The sequence below is a fragment of the Castor canadensis genome, chromosome 4 (genome assembly GCF_047511655.1).
Source record: "Castor canadensis chromosome 4, mCasCan1.hap1v2, whole genome shotgun sequence".
Lineage (NCBI taxonomy): Eukaryota > Metazoa > Chordata > Mammalia > Rodentia > Castoridae > Castor > Castor canadensis.
Genome location: NC_133389.1, coordinates 149,975,074 through 149,994,660, shown reverse-complemented (window position 1 = coordinate 149,994,660; position 19,587 = coordinate 149,975,074). Strand labels below are relative to the sequence as shown.

Sequence of the window (19,587 nt, the reverse complement as noted above, 5' to 3'; positions counted from 1 at the left end):
GGATCCGATGCTGACGGACTCGGTGGAGCCGATGTTCCGAGGCCCTAGCGGGAGGCCACAAGCGTGAGCATCCATGGCGGGGCAGCGCTTCCCGGTACCCCGGCTCGAGGGCGTTTCGCGGGAACGGTTCATGCAGCACCTCTACCCACAGGTGAGGCCCGAAGAGACACGTCCATAACTCCCTGTCGTCTCCCCGTTTGGAGCGGGGCAAGGAGGGTGAGGAGACGGCGCAAGGGCCTTGTCGCCTGGCTCGTGTGTTAAAAATTCCTGAGAAAAGAGATCCACATTTCTGGGGAGCAGGTGACCCCGTAGAGCTGGGAGCGAGAAGGATTTTGCGTAAGCTTTTAATTCCCTCCAAAGAAAGGCCTTGCCGAGAGCCCTGTTAAGACGTCCGCGGTTCCTGTGGCCCCGCGCGCGCTCCTCTTCTGCAGGTTTCCTAAAGCTAAGCGCGGATGGCGGACCCCCCCCCCCAGCTTTTCGCCCCAGTGAAACAACAAGGAGCGCAATGAACCCCCAACCCCCCGGGAAAATTCCTTGGTCTTGAATTCTAACCTGGATTGTAGTCCAGACTTTGGAGTCCCTTCGTTCTTTACAAGAAAATTCACAGAAATATTAAGGAGATAAAAGTTTTATGTTTTATTTTTACTTGAAGAACTCAAAGTACTTAAGGAAAACTGTAAAGAGCAGACATTTAAGGGGGAAAAAAACCCCCGAGGTACAGTAAGTTCGTTTAAAGTAAGACAAAAAAAAAAAAAAAAAACCTAGCAATTTTGTTCCTTGATGTTTACATTTGTAAGAGTAGTCATGGAGCTGAAGATTACAAGTCAGGGATGAGGGTTTTTTGTTTGTTTGTTTGAATCCTCAACCTACCGGAGAGGATTCAAGCCTTCGTTTATTTTTGGAACTAGTGCTGCATGGGTGGTTCTGCCTTCCCTCAGCCCTCCATGTCAGGATGTGTTAGTCATGCAGTGCCTCCACTTCACTGCAGTGTTGTGAAGACTGCATGATGTATTTGGAAGTGCTTTGTAAGATGCATAGCAAAAGGTATTTTATAACTTAGTCATTCCAGTTCAGACATAATATGTCTCAAAGGAAGCATCTCTAAGTTTCATAAAGTAGAACATGACAACGTTTTGTGGTTAGTTATAATGCAGTAAAGCTAGAACTTAATAAAATTATAAGAAAAAAGACTCAACCTGGAAACAATAAAAAAAGAAAATATGAGTGAGCATAGTACTATCCGATTTCTTTTAACATCTAAAAACTATTAACACTGTGTATGGTACAGGTGCATCGATAAACAGACCATAGGAAAGAGAATACAAAGTCCTGCAATATATATATTCAGAAATTCCATTCATGTGGAAATTTAACATGTAATGAATATGACATTCAAAAACCACTTGGGGAAAACTGACTTTTTAATAATTGACCTTTTTTTTTTTTTTTTTTAAAGAGCAGTTCTAGTTTCAAGGCAAAATCGGGTTGAAGGTAGAGTTTTTTTTCATATACTTCCTGTACCCACACACATATAGTCTCCTCTGTTACCAACATTCCCTCCCAGAGTGGTACATTTATCACAGTTGATGAGGCCACTCATTCTTGGTGTACATTCCGTGGGTTTAGACAGTTTCATTACATGTATCTACCATTATCGTATCACACATGGTAGTTTTGTTGTTCTAGTGGTGCTAAGATGCTAAAATAATCATCTGCATGCTAGAAAATGATAAAATTAGATTTCTCTCTTATGCCATGTGCAATAATAAACAAGTAGGTCAAAAAATGTAAAGAAATGAAATTATACAAGTACTAGAAGAAAATATGGGTGAATTCCTTTATAATCTAGGCCTATAGGAAACCTTTCTAACTAAGACAAACTTCAGGTGTAATGAAAGATTGAAGTTTGACTATTGGAAAAGTGCATGACTAACACTAACAAAAATTGAAAGACAAAAATCAAACTGGGAGAAATAGTTGCAAAATACATATATAAAGGATTCTTTTTTTATATAAAAAGCAGGAGGATCAAGACTTGGAAGTTAGCCTGGGTCACAGAATAGGGCTCTGTCTCAAAACAAACAAAATAACATCAATAGGTTATTACCCAGAGAATAACATGGAGAAGTCAGAGCTCACTTGATATTATGCCAACTCATAAGTGTAGAAGAAATCATGGAGTTAAACACAAATATATTTTCCATTCATCATAGTAGTACTTGATTCAGGCCAGAATAACTATGAGATCAAAATTAGCATCACAAATGATGGGGCATAATATTCAGGGGCCACCTGTACATTCCTTCCTCAAAATGCATAGCCTGAATCTGACTGTAAAGAAACTTGTGATAAACCCAAATTGAAGTGCATTCAGCAAAATAACTGGCCTGTCTGCTTTAAAAATGTCAAGGTCATGGAAGACAATGAATGTTTGAGGAACTGTTCCAGATTAAAAGAGACGTGGAGACGTGGCAACATGCCACAATGTGGCATCTCAGGCTGAGTTCTGGGCCAGGAAAAGAAGTAAACTCCAAAGGAAATTATTGGGACAATTAGGGAAATCTGAATATGTACTGTGGATTACATAATAGTGTTATGTCAGTGTGAAATGTAATTTTGATAATTACTCTGGTTATGTAAGAGAATGTCTTTGTTTTAGAAAATATACTCAAGTCTTTAATGGGGCATGATGTAGCAATTTAACCTTGAATTTTTAAAAAATTAGGTTTAATAACATACCCCTCTCTAAATACTAAAGAGCAAATGATGAAGCAAATAGGACAAAATTTAACAGTTGGTGAATCGGGGTAGAGGATATATGGAAATTCTTTGTAATGTTCTTACATCTTGTTTCAGAAGTTTGGAATGTTATCAAAATTAATGTTTTTAATTTACAAATTTTAATCATTTTATCAAATAACATGAAAATAATATTTGGATTTCTCTTATCTATTGATGCTGCTGCTGTTTTGTTTTTCTAATCTTAAAAATTTGTTCTAGGCAAATAATGCAGGTCCATTTTAGTTATCTCATAAACTGTCAAAAGCTTTCAGTTTGAACATCTTGGCATCAAGATGAAGCTTACCCCTCTCTTACCAAATACAGCTCCTGATATGTTACTGGTTTTCACAAAATGTTTTGTTATGTTTTTTCATCACAGAGAAAACCTCTTGTGTTGGAAGGAATTGATTTGGGGTCATGTACAAGCAAATGGACAGTGGATTATCTAAGCCAAGTTGGAGGGACAAAAGAAGTAAAAATTCATGTTGCTGCAGTTCCACAGATGGACTTCATTAGTAAGAACTTTGTATATAGGTATTTTTTTCTGAGGTTTACTCTCGGGACACAAATAACTTTTTAAAACTTTAAAAATATTTTTACAGTATTATGCAAAGACCACATGCTATTTCAACATTTTCTAGTTTATGTAGTTGTGGAATAGTGTAATGATTTTTTAAAGAATGGCTTTTAAAAGATAAGAATTCTGAGTTTATATAATTGTTTATAAAATGACATTTCTAAAGACTTCTAAAAACAGGGTGTATAACCAATCCCTTTGGAGTCACAGAAGAGAAAATTTCAATAACTAGAGTTAGATTACATCTAAAGTTGAGTGTGCTGTATTCAACAGAATGCTTGATTAGTTGATTGATCCTACCACTTTAGTATCTTACCTAGTGCAGGAAATTTTCTAAAATGCCTGTTTTCTGTTTGTGTCCTCTTCAGATATATAGGACAATGTATGTTTGGTGTGATCTTTCATCAACTTGAATAACTTTAAAAAATTATGCTTAATCTTTTCTTTTGATGAAATAACCTTAAATACCTTTAATTTCTTATGGTTATTTTATGCTGTGAATCTCTTAAAAATAAGAGATAAGTCAAAAGCTGCTAAATGTTTAAACTTGAAAGCTTTAAATGTCATCTTGCAAATTTCAATGCTATTTATTCCCATGAGATTCATTCAAAATGTTAAATTAAAAAACAAACAACTTTTAAATTCTAAGCACATGCAGTTCTCAGCAAATTAAACCAATTGAAAGACCATGTAGTTAACAAAAGACTTCCGTTTATAGATGAGTTAAACAGAGTTTCTAGTGTCCGGGCCATTCCTTTCTCATTAGAGTTTTCCAAGCTCATATAGCAGCTGCCAAAGCACTTCCCAGTTTTCAATCCTTTGAATATTCACTATTATGGTTTTGGATTTTGATAGGCCATAAATTAAATCTAATTGCCATAAGGCTTTTCCAAGTGTAAGAACTTTTCATTTTTTATTCAATCAAGAAAGTGTTGGAGTGATGAGTATTTTTCAGCTGATGTTTACTTGTCAGTGTCTAATGCCATAATTAATGAGTATTGAAACTTCATCTTGAATTGCCTTGATGTTTTGTCATGTCTTTTAAACTTGTCAAAATTTGTTTTTCAAACTCAAATATTATATAATAGTTTCTACTCCAGCTTTCTCAAAGCCTTTCATTAAGCTACTAAAAAGTTGCAAGGTTACAGTTTTATTTGCAAGAAAAAAAAGGAACAAGGTTTAGTTCTTTTTATCATTTACTAGGCAGCAGCAAAGATGAGGGGAGCTATTTAAGCCAGAGATACTAGACAGTAATTAATCCTACAGACACATATGTCATAATCACTTCACTTTAAGGCTGCTTTTTTTTTTCTTTTATCAAATATCTGAAGGTGGATGCAGTAACAAGTATTAACTTTTATATTTTTCCTATTAGCGCTCACTATTCCTTGGAGTTAGGATACTATTGACAAAAGAACCTCAGGTAGTAAAAAGATGTTGATATCTTCTAGTCATAGATTTAATATAAAAAAAATCTAAATCTCATACACTGTGCTTTGCTGCTTCAACCTATTGCTTCGTGCAATTTTGTCATCATCTTCCTCTTACTGTTTATCATCAGTTCTGATCTTGATTTTGTAAAGCAGCCTTCCCAAAATGGGGAGCTGACACTGAAGCGTTTTCAATGTTGATGATCAGTTTCATGCTGCTAAAGGGTACATTATCATTGTTAAGGGGAGGGCAGTGGTGGCAGGGGGAGGGTAGTAAATTAAGTTGCCTTAATTTGCTAAATTAATTTATAGTTTCAATGAAATTCTTCCCAAAATCACAAGAATTTCCCTTCTGAATAATCATTCTGAAATTTACCTAGAGTAAGAGGCAATAACTACTTTTTAAAAAATAAAGCTGTATAAAGATTGAATAAATGTTATAAGTAATGTTATACTTATTACTTATACTATATAAGCAAAGCCTATTTAAAATAAGAGAATGCTAGGAATATAATAGTATACAGAGCAGTCAATACACAAAGACCACCCAGAAATAGTGCACAATAGATCATGCATATATCATATATTAAAAACTTCTGTTTTCTGGTTATTTTATGTCAAATATTATGTTAAGAGCTTTACATATTATCTGAGATAACAAACAGCATGTTGAGCAGGCATTTGAGAACCCTCTAGAAGAGGAGAAACTAGTGAGAGGGCAAGTCACTGTCTAAGCTTACATGTCCAGGAAATGATAAAGCTAAGCCTTGAATCCAGGCGTCTGCCTTCAAAGCCTCTGTTTTTCACTCTGCTTTGCAGTGAACCGAGGGGAAAGAGATGGAATTATCAGGAAGTGATAGAGGGAAAACTAAGTAGATTTGGGGGAAAAAGCATCTTCTCTTCATATAATATGCCAAAAGGTATACAAAATGGATTAAATAAATGTTTTTGTGTATTTTCAAAAGAGTAAAAATTAGGAATTAAAAATAAAAATCTTTAATTCCAAAATAACATTCTACTAAATGAATTTTAAAAATTCAGAATTCTACATAATAGGTCATAACAACTATGGATATTGAAAAGCATATATTCAACTGCAATAGCCTATATGTATGGTGGTTATATTACTACTAATTGGTCTGTTACTATTAAGTGTAAGCATTCTTTTATGGTTATTTCAGAACTTTACCTTTTGACAAGTTGGTCCAGAGAGCAGCTGAAGAAAAACATAAAGAATTTTTTATTTCAGAGGTAATTACTTTTAATGTTCTTTGGAAAGCATCAATATCCATATATATGCTAAATGGATTGTCTAATAAAAGATCATTAGATATAAAAGCTATTGCCTCAGATAGCCATTCTTAAGATTTGGTCACATATACCACAGATTCTAGCTCTGCCATCTATTAGCTCTCAAATTTTAGCCATACTGTATATGACTGAAATTAAGTATACTCATCTATAAAATGGAGATAATGACAGTCTAGTTCATGAAGTTTTTGTGAGGATTAACTAAATAAAATCTGTAAAGTACTTAGCAGTGTACCTAACACATAGAAATTATTTAGTAAATGTTATTAATGCTGATTCCTTTTAAAATGCTTTGGTCTGATTACCAAATTTAAATGCTAATTGAGAACTTATTTTCATATCTTACTATTACATTGTTTCCATATTTTGTCAGTTATCTGATTTGTGTGTATTTGCTATAACATTTGCTCAAGATTAAATCAGAAGAATTCTTACAGTCTAGCTTTAAATGATTCAGCTTAAGTATCTTAAGATAAAGCATTGAGGATTATTTATGAATGCATTTTTATAAATTTACCTTGTTATTGCAAAACCATATTTCAAAATAAACTACTTTTAAAGCTTTGAATAAAGCGTTGTGTGTTTGAGCCGAATGGGCCGGGAAGTTTGGTTTAAAAGGTTTGCATTTTTAGGATTCTCTGATCAGCTAGTGGTTATAGTGGATCACCGTCAAGATCCCTACAAACTCTGGAGGTCTGCAATTCTGTTTGATGATTAGAATGTCTTTTAAAACTGATTCCCATTAGCTGTACCTGAGGACTGTCTTAACCTTCATAGCCATGCTTTGAAGTTGCCCGTTGGCACTTTCCTGTCTGAGAGTAATGACTGTCACAGATTTAAATAACCATGAAATACGAAGTAAAAGAAATAGAAGGGCTGGGGATATAGCTTAGTGATAGAGTGTTTGCCTATCATGTATAAGGTCCTGGGTTTAATACCTACCATTGCCAAAAGCAAGCCAGCCAGATGTGGTGATACATACCTGTAATCCCAGTGCCTGACAGGCTGAAGCAGGATTTTTAGTTCTAGGCCAGCCTGAGATACATAGTGAGACCTTATCTCATTTTTAAATTTTTTAATTTTTTGGTGGTACTGGGGTTTGAACTCAGGTAGGCAGGTGCTGTACCACTTGAGCCATTCCACCAGCCCGAGACCTTATCTCAAAAAAAAAAGAAAGAAAAAGAAAGAAAGAAGGGAAGGAGAGGGGAAGAGAGACTAGATACTGGATTAAGTCTAAAGATTATGGAATTACAGAAAGTATGTAAGCGAGATAAACATGGACTGTCAGTTTCACCATGTGGAAGGCCGACCTGAGCTGGAATTGGGTGTGCATCAGGGAGTGATGCCTGTGGAAGGAGAGGGGAGGAAGCAGGATTGGGTAGGGAGCCATGAGACCTAACAGTCTCTGCCAGTTCAGTGTGGAACCCTGAGCAAAGACTGTTCCGTCAGAGGAGTTCTGCATGGGTGGCGTGTCTAAGCCTTTGACCTTATTACTCAGTAATTGGTTCCCAAGGAAGAGCTATAATGTTAGCTCAGATGCTGAGGTGAGCCCAAGACGTTAACACCTGGCAGTCCCAAGTTAATTATACTCCTTGCAGTTAAACAATGAGTCCTTTCTTGAAGGGGAGTCTGAGCAGTGCATCTCTGCTGTGTGAATTTGTTTTTTAAATCCTGAAACATTAGCACTGAGAGAAAACTATTAGAATTTTGAAGAACATACTTCAAAACCTATTTAGCCAGTAATAAACTTATACAACCTCTTTGATATGGCACTACGAGCTGAGAGTTGAACTAAACTGAGGATCACAGATTTATAATATGTTTTAAGATAAATGAGATAGGTTTTGAAGTTTGTGTCATGATGGTCCATATTGATTTTCAAAGAGTCATAATTCTGGAGTTGGATTGCTGTGTACTTGACCTCGTATATCTCAGTTCTCTAATTCTCACAGGAAATTCAGGAAGCAGTGAATGTTTTTTGTTGTCATTTTTGTAATGCTAGAAATGGAACTGCTTGGAAAGGACTCTCCCACTGAGTTATACCCCCAGTCCTACAGTGGGTATTTTATAATTCAGACAGTTCTCTACTTAGCTACCCAGTGAAGTGTAAATGGTAATTTTTAAAAGTATTCATACATTTCTAACTCACACATGAGCTGACTCTCAAAGATTTGGCTAGAGAATTTATGTTGTCGGACAACTTGATAAAATATGTTCTAAATTTTCAGAAAAATTATTAAAAGTTTAAGGTATCTTATTTCTTTTTTAGTTTATGTTTGTATTATGTTAAGTTTGTTGACCTTCAACAAAGTTTTCAGATCATGTGCCCTATACAAAAGAGAATCCTTTTATTAAAGCATTGTTCAGAGAGTCTTAATAATTTGGAGTTTGAAGTCTAAATTAATCATTGTGGCTTTAGGTATGGCTATGCTGTTAGAATTTATTTTACTTAAAGTTCTGTGGATCCAGTCAATATTATAAGCAATGGATAGACACATTTCTTCCTTCTGGCCACCAGAGAGCATTAGTAGAAAAGGTAAGATAATCGAACTTTTTAGAAAGTGAATTAACTGGATCAGATTTTAAGATTTAGTTCCTTCCTTCTTTACTTCCTAATATTTGTTAATGAATACTGATGTTATTTTTCTTTGGAATATTTCAAGGATGAGAAATATTATTTACGGTCACTTGGAGAAGACCCTAGAAAGGTAAGAATTGTGTATCTAAAATAGTTGCTTAAAACCTAAATGGGTGTATATGTGTTAACTGGCAGTGTAATTTTTTATACTTAGTGACTGAAATATCACCTGTTTCATCCTCATATTCTTTTCTCAATGACTTATGCCCCTGAATAAGAAGTAAGATTATTAAAAGTTGATTACTTAGTTTTTAGAGAGGAATATAGAATTTTAGTGTTTAAGTCATTTAATTTCTACACAATAAGAAATTTCTTCTATGATATATTTTACAGATAATCACTCAGCTAATACAATAATAATCCAAAATAATTATAAAATCCTGAAGGATTCATTATCTAAGCTTTAACATGTATTCAGAGCCAAAATTTGGCTATGCTAGAGTAAATGACAGTTGTATAAATCTTGCTTAAAGTAGGAAGAACCGTCCTCTTAATGAAGCATATTGACCTTAGAAATATGAATCTGTAATCTTATTAACATAGTCTGTTCCTTCATTTGAAAGACCATGTGTTGGCAGATGGTCACATAGTATTTTTATGCACTGAACAAAATTTTGCCCCTTCCTTAATATAGGGTAGTCTGTTGGCAGCCTCTTAGGTAAAGTAAGCATTATGCCAATATTGTCTTTATTATTAAAATTCTTTCTGGATATTATTTTTATCTAATTATTTTTATGTATCTGTCAATGCAGGATGTTGCAGATATCAGAAAGCAGTTTCCTTTATTGGAAGGAGATATTAAGTTTCCCAAATTCTTCAGAGAGGAACAGTTCTTTTCCAGTGTCTTTCGAATTAGTTCACCTGGATTACAACTTTGGACTCATTATGATGTATGCTGCGTATATGTAGATTTAACATTAGCATTTGTAGATTTAGCATTTGTGGTTTCAACTTTATAGGCTATCCTAAAGATTTTTTAGTGTAATTTGCTGAAACTTTTGAATTTTGAAACTAGGTGTTCTGCAAAGAAGTGAAACGGGAGTGAATTATTTAGCTAATGGCAAAGCCTTGTTAGTTTCTCACATTTGTATTTCTCTATGATCTTGTTCTTTATTCATCATCATATAAGTTTTTTGAAGTGTTTTTTTGTTTTTGGACATATGAAAAATGTTACCAGATCATTGGGGGGAAATGAAATGTTAAAGTGAGAAGTATGCCTGTGATATGAGGATGTGTAAATGTCACACATGACTCTGGCTATCCAGGGTCATGTTATTTAGGAGAAAGCAGAAACTTATGGAGAGCTATTTCCAATTGTAAGAATTTGGAGGTATCTAAAAGCTTTAGGATTTATACCCCGTGAGAGCATCAAATGTCTGCTGTATTTTTAGAGCACCAAGATGAGTGTAATATTGATTTTGGTTATTTGGTGGTGTTATAATTTTATTTGCTTAATTATATGTGCCCATACAAGTATTTAAAAATATTTAAAATGCTAGTATTGTATATAGTTTGGTGCCAAGATAGAGAAATAGTAAGCTAAAGAAATACCTAATAGGTTTCCAAAGACAAAAGAGGTTTTTTTTATTTTTAATTTTTGTTTTTCTGGGTTTTTTTGAGACAGGGTTTCACTGTTATCCCAGGCTGGCCTTAAACTTGGTACTGTAGCCCAGACTGGCCTGGAACTCATGATCCTCCTACCTCAGCTTCCCAAATGCTGGGATTGCAGGCATGCACTATTGTACCCAAGCTTAAAGGATTTTCTTCATGGTGGGACTGGGGTTTGAATTCAGGACTTTTGCTTGCAAAGCAGGTGCTCTACCACTTGAGCCACACCTCCAGTCCATTTTGCTCTGGTTATTTTGGAGATGGGGTCTCAAGAACTATGTGCGTGGGCTGGCCTTGAACCTTAATCCGTCTGATCTCAGTCTACCAAGTAGCTGGGATTATAGGTGTGAGCCACTTCTCCCTGTAAGAATTTTTTTAAAAGTTCCAAATCTATTCTTATGTTTTATACATGTATTTTGTAATTCATTTAAAGACTTCTTGGGAGGATTTTAGCATAGTCAGTAAATCTATAATTAAATGAGACAGACATGAAATTTTAGCATATAATTTTTTAAGGTTTTACACAAATGACATGGTGAGAAAGTGTTGTGGTGACTCATACATTTTTATATTCTATGACTGTGTTTTAAATTTTAAGTAGTTTCTCTTTTACCTTGAGTTGTAATAGAATATAATTTATAAAGCTCTTGTTAAAAATAAGCCAGAGGAATAGTAGTTATAATTACGTAGTTAAGGTTTACATAAACAAAGAGTTAATGCTAAAAGGAGAAATGCTTCAGTAGTAGTGATACATGAATAATCATGAATATATCTTTTTCAGTGCCTGTCTTAATTCCTCAGCTGAGAATCATGTGGTTATGCCTTTTAACATTTTTCACTGTCTGCACCAAGAAAACACACCCTTTCATACACAGGAAAAGTTAAGATTGATCCATCAAAAAGCATATTAAGGAAAGCTGTCAGATTATATTCCTATACAGATAACTTAATAATCATGATAACCTATAACCAAATTACGATTAGGCTTGTATTAAGAATTCAGCAGTATTATATTACTGTTTTCAATCTGTTCTCTAATGTTGATCTTAGAGCATTCTTTGATAGCTAAGTAAAAAAAGTATTAACAAAAGGAAGCCTCAGATAGGCTTAATTATCCTCACTGGTAGTTAATAGTGGAGCAAGGGCTAATAGTTGCCTAATTCCCATTTAAAAGAAGTACTGCAGAAATACCTTCAATAAAGGAGTGGTAATATATAGAATACAGATGTTTTCATTGTTGGATTAGAATATAACTATAAAAAGTTTTAACTAGTGTCAGTCAAGTCAAGTCTTATCCCCAGTACTGTCAATACATAGAATAGAATAGAATAGGATTTAAGCTGAATATAGTATCATATATTTATAATCTCAACTCCTCAGAAGCTGAGGCAAGAGGATTACAAGTTCAAGGAGCCAGCTTGGGCAACATAGACCTTGCCTAAAAAAGACTCTCTCTCTATATATATATATATATATATTGCTTATAGATAATTTAGAATGTCATTGGTTTTTGCTTATTTGAATTTTAGATATTATTTATCCATAAGTTCTTATTGGTCTTCAGGTAATGGATAACTTCTTAATACAAGTGACAGGAAAAAAGCGTGTTACATTGTTCAGTCCTCGAGATGCACAGTATTTGTATTTGTCAGGTATGTTCTTTTTAAGTTTGTATTCTAAATCCTACTCAGTTACTCCTTTTGAGAAATCTCTTTATTCACTTGGGAAAAAAACATTTTAGGACACTTCTTCCTAATTGTATATTCTTCATTGAGTAGGGTAATGAAAGGCTATATGAAGGCTACATAATGAAAGGCTGCGTGAATGAGCTTTTCAGGATAGCTTATATTACATGTATGTCAGGAGTGGGTCATTGAAGGCTACATAATGAAAGGCTGCATGAATGAGCTTTTCAGGATAGCTTATATTACATGTATATCAGGAGTGGGTCATTGAAAACTTTTAGGTTTCAGGAGAATAAAGTCATTGTTCTCACAGTGTGGGTAGTTATTGTATAGAGAAGAACTAATTTTTAAATTTATATTTGTGATTACTTCTTTACAAATGCTAACTTTACTCAATGTATATCATTCCCTTTTGGACCTTTTCAGGTTCTAAATCAGAAGTGCTGAATATAGATAGCCCAGACTTGGCTAAATATCCACTCTTTTCCAAGGCTAGAAGGTATGAATGTTCCCTTGAAGCTGGAGATGTGTTATTCATTCCTGGTAAGATTTCTAGACTTCAGGAATGTGCTGTTTATAAAATCTATCTCTGTCACTCATCTTTTATGTGATTTTCTTTTTAGTATAAAAGTGTGATTGTTTTAGGTATCCCACAAGATGATTTTTACACACAACTCTGTGTGTGTGTATGTGTGTTAGAGTACATGTAAGCAAGCTCTTATGAAATTAAGTCATTTTTCAAGAGCAACCTATGTAGTAGTGCAGCACCTAAAATGATTTAGTCAGTAGTAGACTATATAACAACAGTGGCTCTTAAGATTACAGTGGAGCTGAAAATTTCCGATCATCTAGTGATGTTGTAGCCATTGTAATGTAGCACAGCATACTGCTTACGTGCTTGAGGATGCCATGTAAGCAAACTTAACTGCCTGCAAGTTGCATGAAAGTATAGCAGTTCAGTTGTATGTAGTACATAATAGTTGATGGTTATTATAAGCTACTATGTTCCTGATTTCTATGATTATACTAGACTTTATTATTTTAAAGTAAACGCCTACTTATATTTAAAAGAAAAGGTTACCTACTAAGCCGTATTGGACAGATCCTTTAGGAGGTATTCCAGAAGAAGGCATTGTTATCATAGCAGATGTCGGCCCCTGTGTGAAAATAGAAAAAAGATTAGAGAATAAGGATTTAGAGAAAATATATTTGTATAACTGTAGTACATTTTAAGGTAAGTGTTACTATCATAGAGTCAAAAAGCTAAAAAAAAAAAAAAGCCCCAAAAGTTATGAAGTAAAATAGCTGCAACTAACGAAAATTATTATTAAAGAAATTTTTCATAACTTTAGTGTAGCCTGAGTGTATATATAGAATCTACAGTAGTGTACATGACTTCCTGGGCCTTCACATTCACTCACCAGTCCTGCAGGCTCCATTCATGGTAAATGTGTCTACAGATGTATCTTTTCTTATCGTTTATGCCTTATTTTATTGTATTTAGATTTATAGATGTCATTGTGTTACAATTGCCTATGGTCTTCTGTGTAGTAACCTGATGTACAAGCTTGTATCCTGCATGCAGTAGGCTGTACCATGTAGTTTAGATGTGTAGCTGGCTATACCGTCTATGTTTGGGTTAAGTATACTCCATGATAATCCCAAGGTGACAATATTGCCTAATGATATATTACTCAGAATGTATTCCCATGATTAAGCAATATATAACCATTTAATGTTGTACTCAAGTTATTTTATTAAATAACATTAAAATACTTCATAGGGAAAAGATTATGCCCAGTTTTTTTTTTTAAGATGTTTTATTTCTAAAATATTTTCATATTTTAGAACTGGTTACTTAAGTATTTTCTGAGAAATGGTAAAAATTTTTCAAAGCTGAAACAGATTAGATTTTTACTAAATATCAAAATACTATAATCTTAACACCTGTGATGTATTTTTCTGTATACAAAATTAGTGTCATCTAATTTCTTTGTTCAATAAATAGGCATTAATTTAAATGTCCATGAAATTTCCATGTTGTCAATAACCTTAGTGATGTAATTAACATCTGTATTACTACTTAAAAGCAATTAAGAGTTAATGTATGTATGGTTGTATTTCCCATATCTAAATATATTAACAATAATAATTCTTTTCAGTGATAGAATTAAATTTTGAAATATCAGTAAATAGTAAAAATATGGTGATCTAATTTGGGGCTAGATTGTAAATTTCATGAGGACAAGGTACCATGTTCTTACTAATTTTTGCATTCCCCAAAAGACTTTGTGTAGTGTCCTTCATATAATTGATGATATATAAAAATCAAATGTGTTCACTTATTCTTAGGGCCACTACTTTAGTCTTCAATGCTTGCCAGTTTTTACATTTATATTTAAATTTTTGGTTTTGTTTCTTTAGATACATTGTTGAACTTTTCCCTCATTTTACAGTTTTTTTAAAAAACAAAAAGGAAAATACAAAAATACTAAGCATTTTCATGTATTTTGAAAGAAAAACAAAAGCCTCATCATTGGATTTAAATTTATCACAATGGTTTATTGTTTTTTTCATATTGAATAAGGGAAAAAAGATTCTGGAAGAAAGTGTTTGAAGACTACATTTTGCAAATCAAAATATTTTAATCTTTTGTTTTTCCTTAAGCACTCTTAGAATAAGTTTGTTTCTAAAATTTAAACCTTCCTTTCACAAGATTAAACATTTTTTGCTGTGATTAGTACTCCATCTGTTATATTGTGGTATTGCTTTAATATTCCTCTAGCACTTACATTTTACAAATGTTTATAGACTCAATTGAAAACAAAGCAAACTTTCTAGTGAAAATGAAAAAATTAATTAGTTATATGACAAACTTTACTCATCTCCACCACCAAAATATTTGCTGTAGTTTTATGTACTTGTTGCAGAGAAGCTGAAAGAAATATAAAATGGTTGTTTTAGCAATATAAAACTGAGGAAGGTACAATGAATGTAAATTTAAACAAGTTAGAAAAACAAATTGCAGCTTGAACAGGAAGTCTTTGAGAACAAAAGTACTGTACTGAATCAGAAAAGGTCAAACATACTCCTGAAATAATTGAAACGTTCTGTGTACAAAAAAATAAATGTCTTTGATGTGGTTGTATGACTCAGGAAGTGTAAACAAGTAATACAAAACACAGCCCCAAATTAGAGAACTACAAAACAAATGCAACTTTATTATGTCTTTCAAGTTAAAAGGAAAACTTGGTATTCCTAAAGGTTTTAAAAGTCAGGGTTGTGCTGTTGACACTTTAAATTGGTTGGCAATTCATAAAAGTTAAAACGATTCTGTTAAAAGCTGGGAGTGTGCTAACGAAGGGATCTGGTTACAGGAATTATTTCTTACATTGGCTATATGCAATTCGTGATATTTCACTGACATTTTGGTTTTTTTTTTTTTTCAACTGTAGGTTTTATTTTTAACTTGTTTTTTTTAAAACTTTCTCCAGCTTTATGGTTCCATAATGTAATTTCTGAAGAGTTTGGAGTGGGAGTGAATGTCTTTTGGAAGCACCTTCCTTCTGAATGCTATGATAAAACAGATACCTATGGCAACAAAGATCTTAGAGCAGCATCAAGAGCAACACAAATCTTGGACAGAGCCTTAAAAGCACTGGCTGAATTACCAGAGGAATACAGGGATTTCTATGCACGGCAAATGGTCTTACACATTCAAGACAAAGCCTACAGCAAGAACTTTGAATAAAAAAAATGAAATGAATGCAGTAAAAGTAAAAATTTAATAAAATTTAGCTCAATATTGGAAAAGTATAGTAATATAAACTTTTAAAGATTCATTCTTTGTTAAAATAGGGAAGAAATCAATCTCAGATTTACGGTTAAGTATTGAGGGGGTTGTTTGTATAGTTTCTACTTAACAGAGATTGTTAACAGACCACTATGGTGGGACCATGCTTTAGCTTTAAGAAGCAAATAACTAAATCCAACTTAATAAGAGTATATATTGAATCATATTATATGAAGTCCTGATAGAACAGGCTTCATTTTCTTCTATCCAGTGATTCAGTAATGTCACCAAAAACTTCGAGGTATTCCCACCCTCCATTTTCAACCACAGTATTGGCGTCATCCTAAGGCTGGCTATCCTCACAGTCATGGGATAATTGCCAGTAGCAGTTGGGGCCTGTTACATCTTCATTTATACGCAGCAGAAGAGTCTGGCTGGGGTCCAGGGGCCTTGTCTTAATATGAGGAAGTTTTCCCAAATTCTCTACAAAATCCTTGGATCTTAGACGTGTGTATCCCTGAGTCAGTCGTAAGCAAAGGGTTTGAAATAACCCTTAGGCCAGTGAGGCCTGCTGGAGCTTGGAGTAGAATCCTGTTCCTTTGGGGCACACAAAGTATTTGTGGAGACAGAATATTTAAATTAACTCTTTTTAAATCAGGCTTTGTAGGAAAGGAAAAAAGGTAGGCAACTTACAATTTTGTCATACATTTGCCATTATCAGAATCTGAGGCACTTTTTTAAACATGCAGATGCTTCTACTTCAACTTTGTAGGTTTTGATTCATTGTGTTTGAGATTTGGTGTTGGTGTTTTACAGGATGTTTGATGCATAATCGGGACGGCATCATTAGATTTTATGACATTGGTTAAGATTATGATTTTTGTGACTATTCAAAACATGTTTAATCTGATGGGGTAATTTTCTTACCACTCCATGTATCAAATCTGCCTGTTTTCAGGTTTTGAATGTTAGAAAATAAATGTTTCAGTTTATACATATGTCTAAACCTTAACCTAATTAAAGTTTTCCCCACTAAATATTTTTCACCTTTTATAAAGAAATACTTTTTTTAAAAAAGATTGAGATCTTAGTAATGTTGTCTCTGAAGACAGTGAGCCATTGTGTGTCTTTACTGTTCTTTGTTTTGTACCTAGTAAATTACATTGCAGTGTCATTGAAGACAAAATATATTTACTGAACACAAATGTGCCCATTTAAAGCAGTGTATATAAATTTTGTGCATTTTAATTACAGAGGAAATAATTTTTTCTGTTGAAGATAATCCACTTATGTTCTAGAGTTAGGTTAACTCAGGGATAAAAAGCAAATTATAGTACACAAGAAAGAAAAAGTATATTAAAAATTCTGATTTTCCTAGGCCTTTTTGGAGATACTGAAGTTACCGATATCAACAAAGGTGGCAAAAAATTCCAGAAAATGAATTATTTTAATATAATAACTAGATCTAATTATCAGATTTTGATCTTTGGTTACTTCTAAAGCTAAGCAAAGAACATCTTTAGTGACTGCTTTACTTCAGAAAGGAAAAAAACAAAAACTCAACAGTATTTATAGTCAGCTTTCAATAAGCTTTCCTTAAGTTCTTAACCAATAAGAGAATTGGTATAAATCTCTTATAAATTCAGTCATGTAGAAACTTGAAAGTAAAACAGAATTGGCATACTGAATATTCATTTTAATTTAGTTTGGTTAGTTGGGAAGCCAACTGAAAAATCTTAGGCAAATTTAACAACCTATGCAACTTATTTTCTTCATCTTTAAAACAGAACCATTACATACTTCATAGGGTTGTTATAAAAAACACAGGAGATAGTTAAAGGTAGGCACATAGTTGATGGCTGGTGCTAGTTATTCTATTTAATTATATTCCTTCCTGGCTGAGAGATTTGAGGCAATTCCTCTTTCAGTGTTCTATTTAGAAAGCTAGAGATGAACCCTTTGAGAAATTTAAATGTTAAGGTCCGTTTAAGATCAAAATAGTTTGATCTTTTTTTTTTTTTACCCCTAGACTAAGGCCAAATGAGTATATTAGTTTTGTTGTTGAAAAGCAGCTCAGAAATTACATAACCAACCCAGATTGTGTAAGTGATTGTTAAGGCTAGCACAGCTGTGATATGAACTGGGCTTATGGTTGTGGTGACTATGTTAGTAATTTTCCCCATTTTTTTCACCTATATGAAGCACATTTCAAATACTTCTGATAAATGATACAGCTTTTTTTTTTGGCTACAATTTGGGAGCTTGACCTGATGCACAAAGGAATTTTTCCCTCTCCTTACAAAGCTGCTCACAGCATGGCTTGCTGAATAGGTAAGGATTAAAAATAAACCAATGAATGTAGGCAGCAGAATATAATAAATTCTATGCAACCAAAGAATAAGCAATGTCTAGTGTCATTACAAGTTTGCAGCTATGCTGCTGTTTGTGTAAAATAAGGTATGCTTTGTGTAAACACTTAAATAGGCATAGACAGCTCTGTAAGGATAAAGACAGGGGTTCCTCTAAGAGGAACCAGATAGGAAGACTAGATATCTGCAGATTGAACTCTGTGAATTTTCCATATTATCATTTCAAGATAACTTTTAAATAGGTATAATTGTTAGCTTTTCTTTTTTAATCTGAGAAAGTACTTTTTAAAAATTTTTAGGTGAACTTGTGGCCTCACATCTGCACTGCAGGTACTGTACCACTTGAGCTACATCCCCACAGCATTTGCTGGCTTTTCATGAACAATGTAACAGTATTTTGTCTGTACTTGAGTACATTGGAAGTCTGTTCATTCAAACTTCTTACTTTAATGAAATATCAAACAAGGGAAACAAAGTTAATAAATCTTAATTTGTATCCTTCATCCTTTTAAAGCAGCTATGTGAACATTTGGAAAGAACCCAGTAACCAGGCTTCTCACCTATAAAAAGTTGTCAACAGACATTGAAGCTAAACATAAGGAGCTGTGAAAAAAAAAATGCAGGAAGTTGGAAGGCAGACCTGGACAGAACTGGAACTTTGCTGTTGTGACTCCTGCCTCCAATGCTATAAAACACATGTGGTTGACAGTCACTCACACATCTCCCTTGTTACCTTAGTCTTATTATAAGCATACAAACCATGAATATTTGGGTGTCTTAATATACCTAGAAGTGGACACTAATCCTAAGTCATCCTACGTGGCTGCCTGTCTGTACCAGTACATCTAAGAGCCGTTGGGCCTCTATACCTTTGTAAAGAACAATGTGAGTCACAAATGAGGTATATTTACATCTTATCCTTTAATGTGTATTTCTCTTAAAAGGCTCTAAAATGAAATAGAGTAGCTCTTCACTGAATGCTACCTTTTCTTTCATTTCACATTTTCCCCTCCTAAGCTTTAGTCTATTACGTATTTCCACACCAATATCTGGGACTTTGTGCCAATCTTTATTGCTTAAACCTCCTTTACTCACTGCACAAATGAAGTGAAAAACAGATCACCTTATATTCTAAAAAAGTCCCTTAAAGAGCTAAAGGAATACAGACATCTGAGATGATTAGCAAAGGAAGAACTTGTTATTCTCTAGGAAACCCAACAGAAGAAATGGAGAAATGTAAAAATTTTTATGGAGTAATTTAAAAGAAGAGATGTATTTTTATAGGAAAGGTTTAAGACTTTCATTTGAAAAGACAGAGGTTAATGAAAACATAAATCCAAATTGCAAGGTGGAAAGAAATCTCCTTTCTGATAATGATCTGAATGAACAATGTTA

At 33.7% G+C, this 19,587-nt stretch overlaps 1 protein-coding gene across 1 annotated transcript; it reads left to right on the top strand.

Annotated features, from left to right (window-relative positions):
- Nucleotides 1-11: 11 nt before the first annotated feature.
- Tyw5 (tRNA-yW synthesizing protein 5) lies at nucleotides 12-19,533 on the top strand. Its single transcript, XM_020185499.2, has 8 exons — nucleotides 12-151; nucleotides 3,161-3,315; nucleotides 5,970-6,039; nucleotides 8,763-8,807; nucleotides 9,490-9,627; nucleotides 11,910-11,997; nucleotides 12,457-12,573; nucleotides 15,525-19,533. Exons 1-8 carry the CDS (start codon nucleotides 74-76, stop codon nucleotides 15,779-15,781), a joined length of 948 nt encoding a protein of 315 aa, XP_020041088.1. The 5' UTR covers nucleotides 12-73; the 3' UTR covers nucleotides 15,782-19,533.
- Nucleotides 19,534-19,587: the final 54 nt, after the last annotated feature.

What these genes read in the sequence shown, in the direction of transcription:
- Tyw5 (XM_020185499.2), top strand. Translation starts at nt 74, where the DNA reads ATGGCGGGGCAGCGCTTCCCGGTACCCCGGCTCGAGGGCGTTTCGCGG. An exon ending in AGTAAGAACTTTGTATATAG is followed by an intron (nt 3,316 to 5,969) that starts GTATTTTTTTCT and finishes TGGTTATTTCAG; the next exon opens with AACTTTACCTTTTGACAAGT. An exon ending in ACAGTATTTGTATTTGTCAG is followed by an intron (nt 11,998 to 12,456) that starts GTATGTTCTTTT and finishes GGACCTTTTCAG; the next exon opens with GTTCTAAATCAGAAGTGCTG.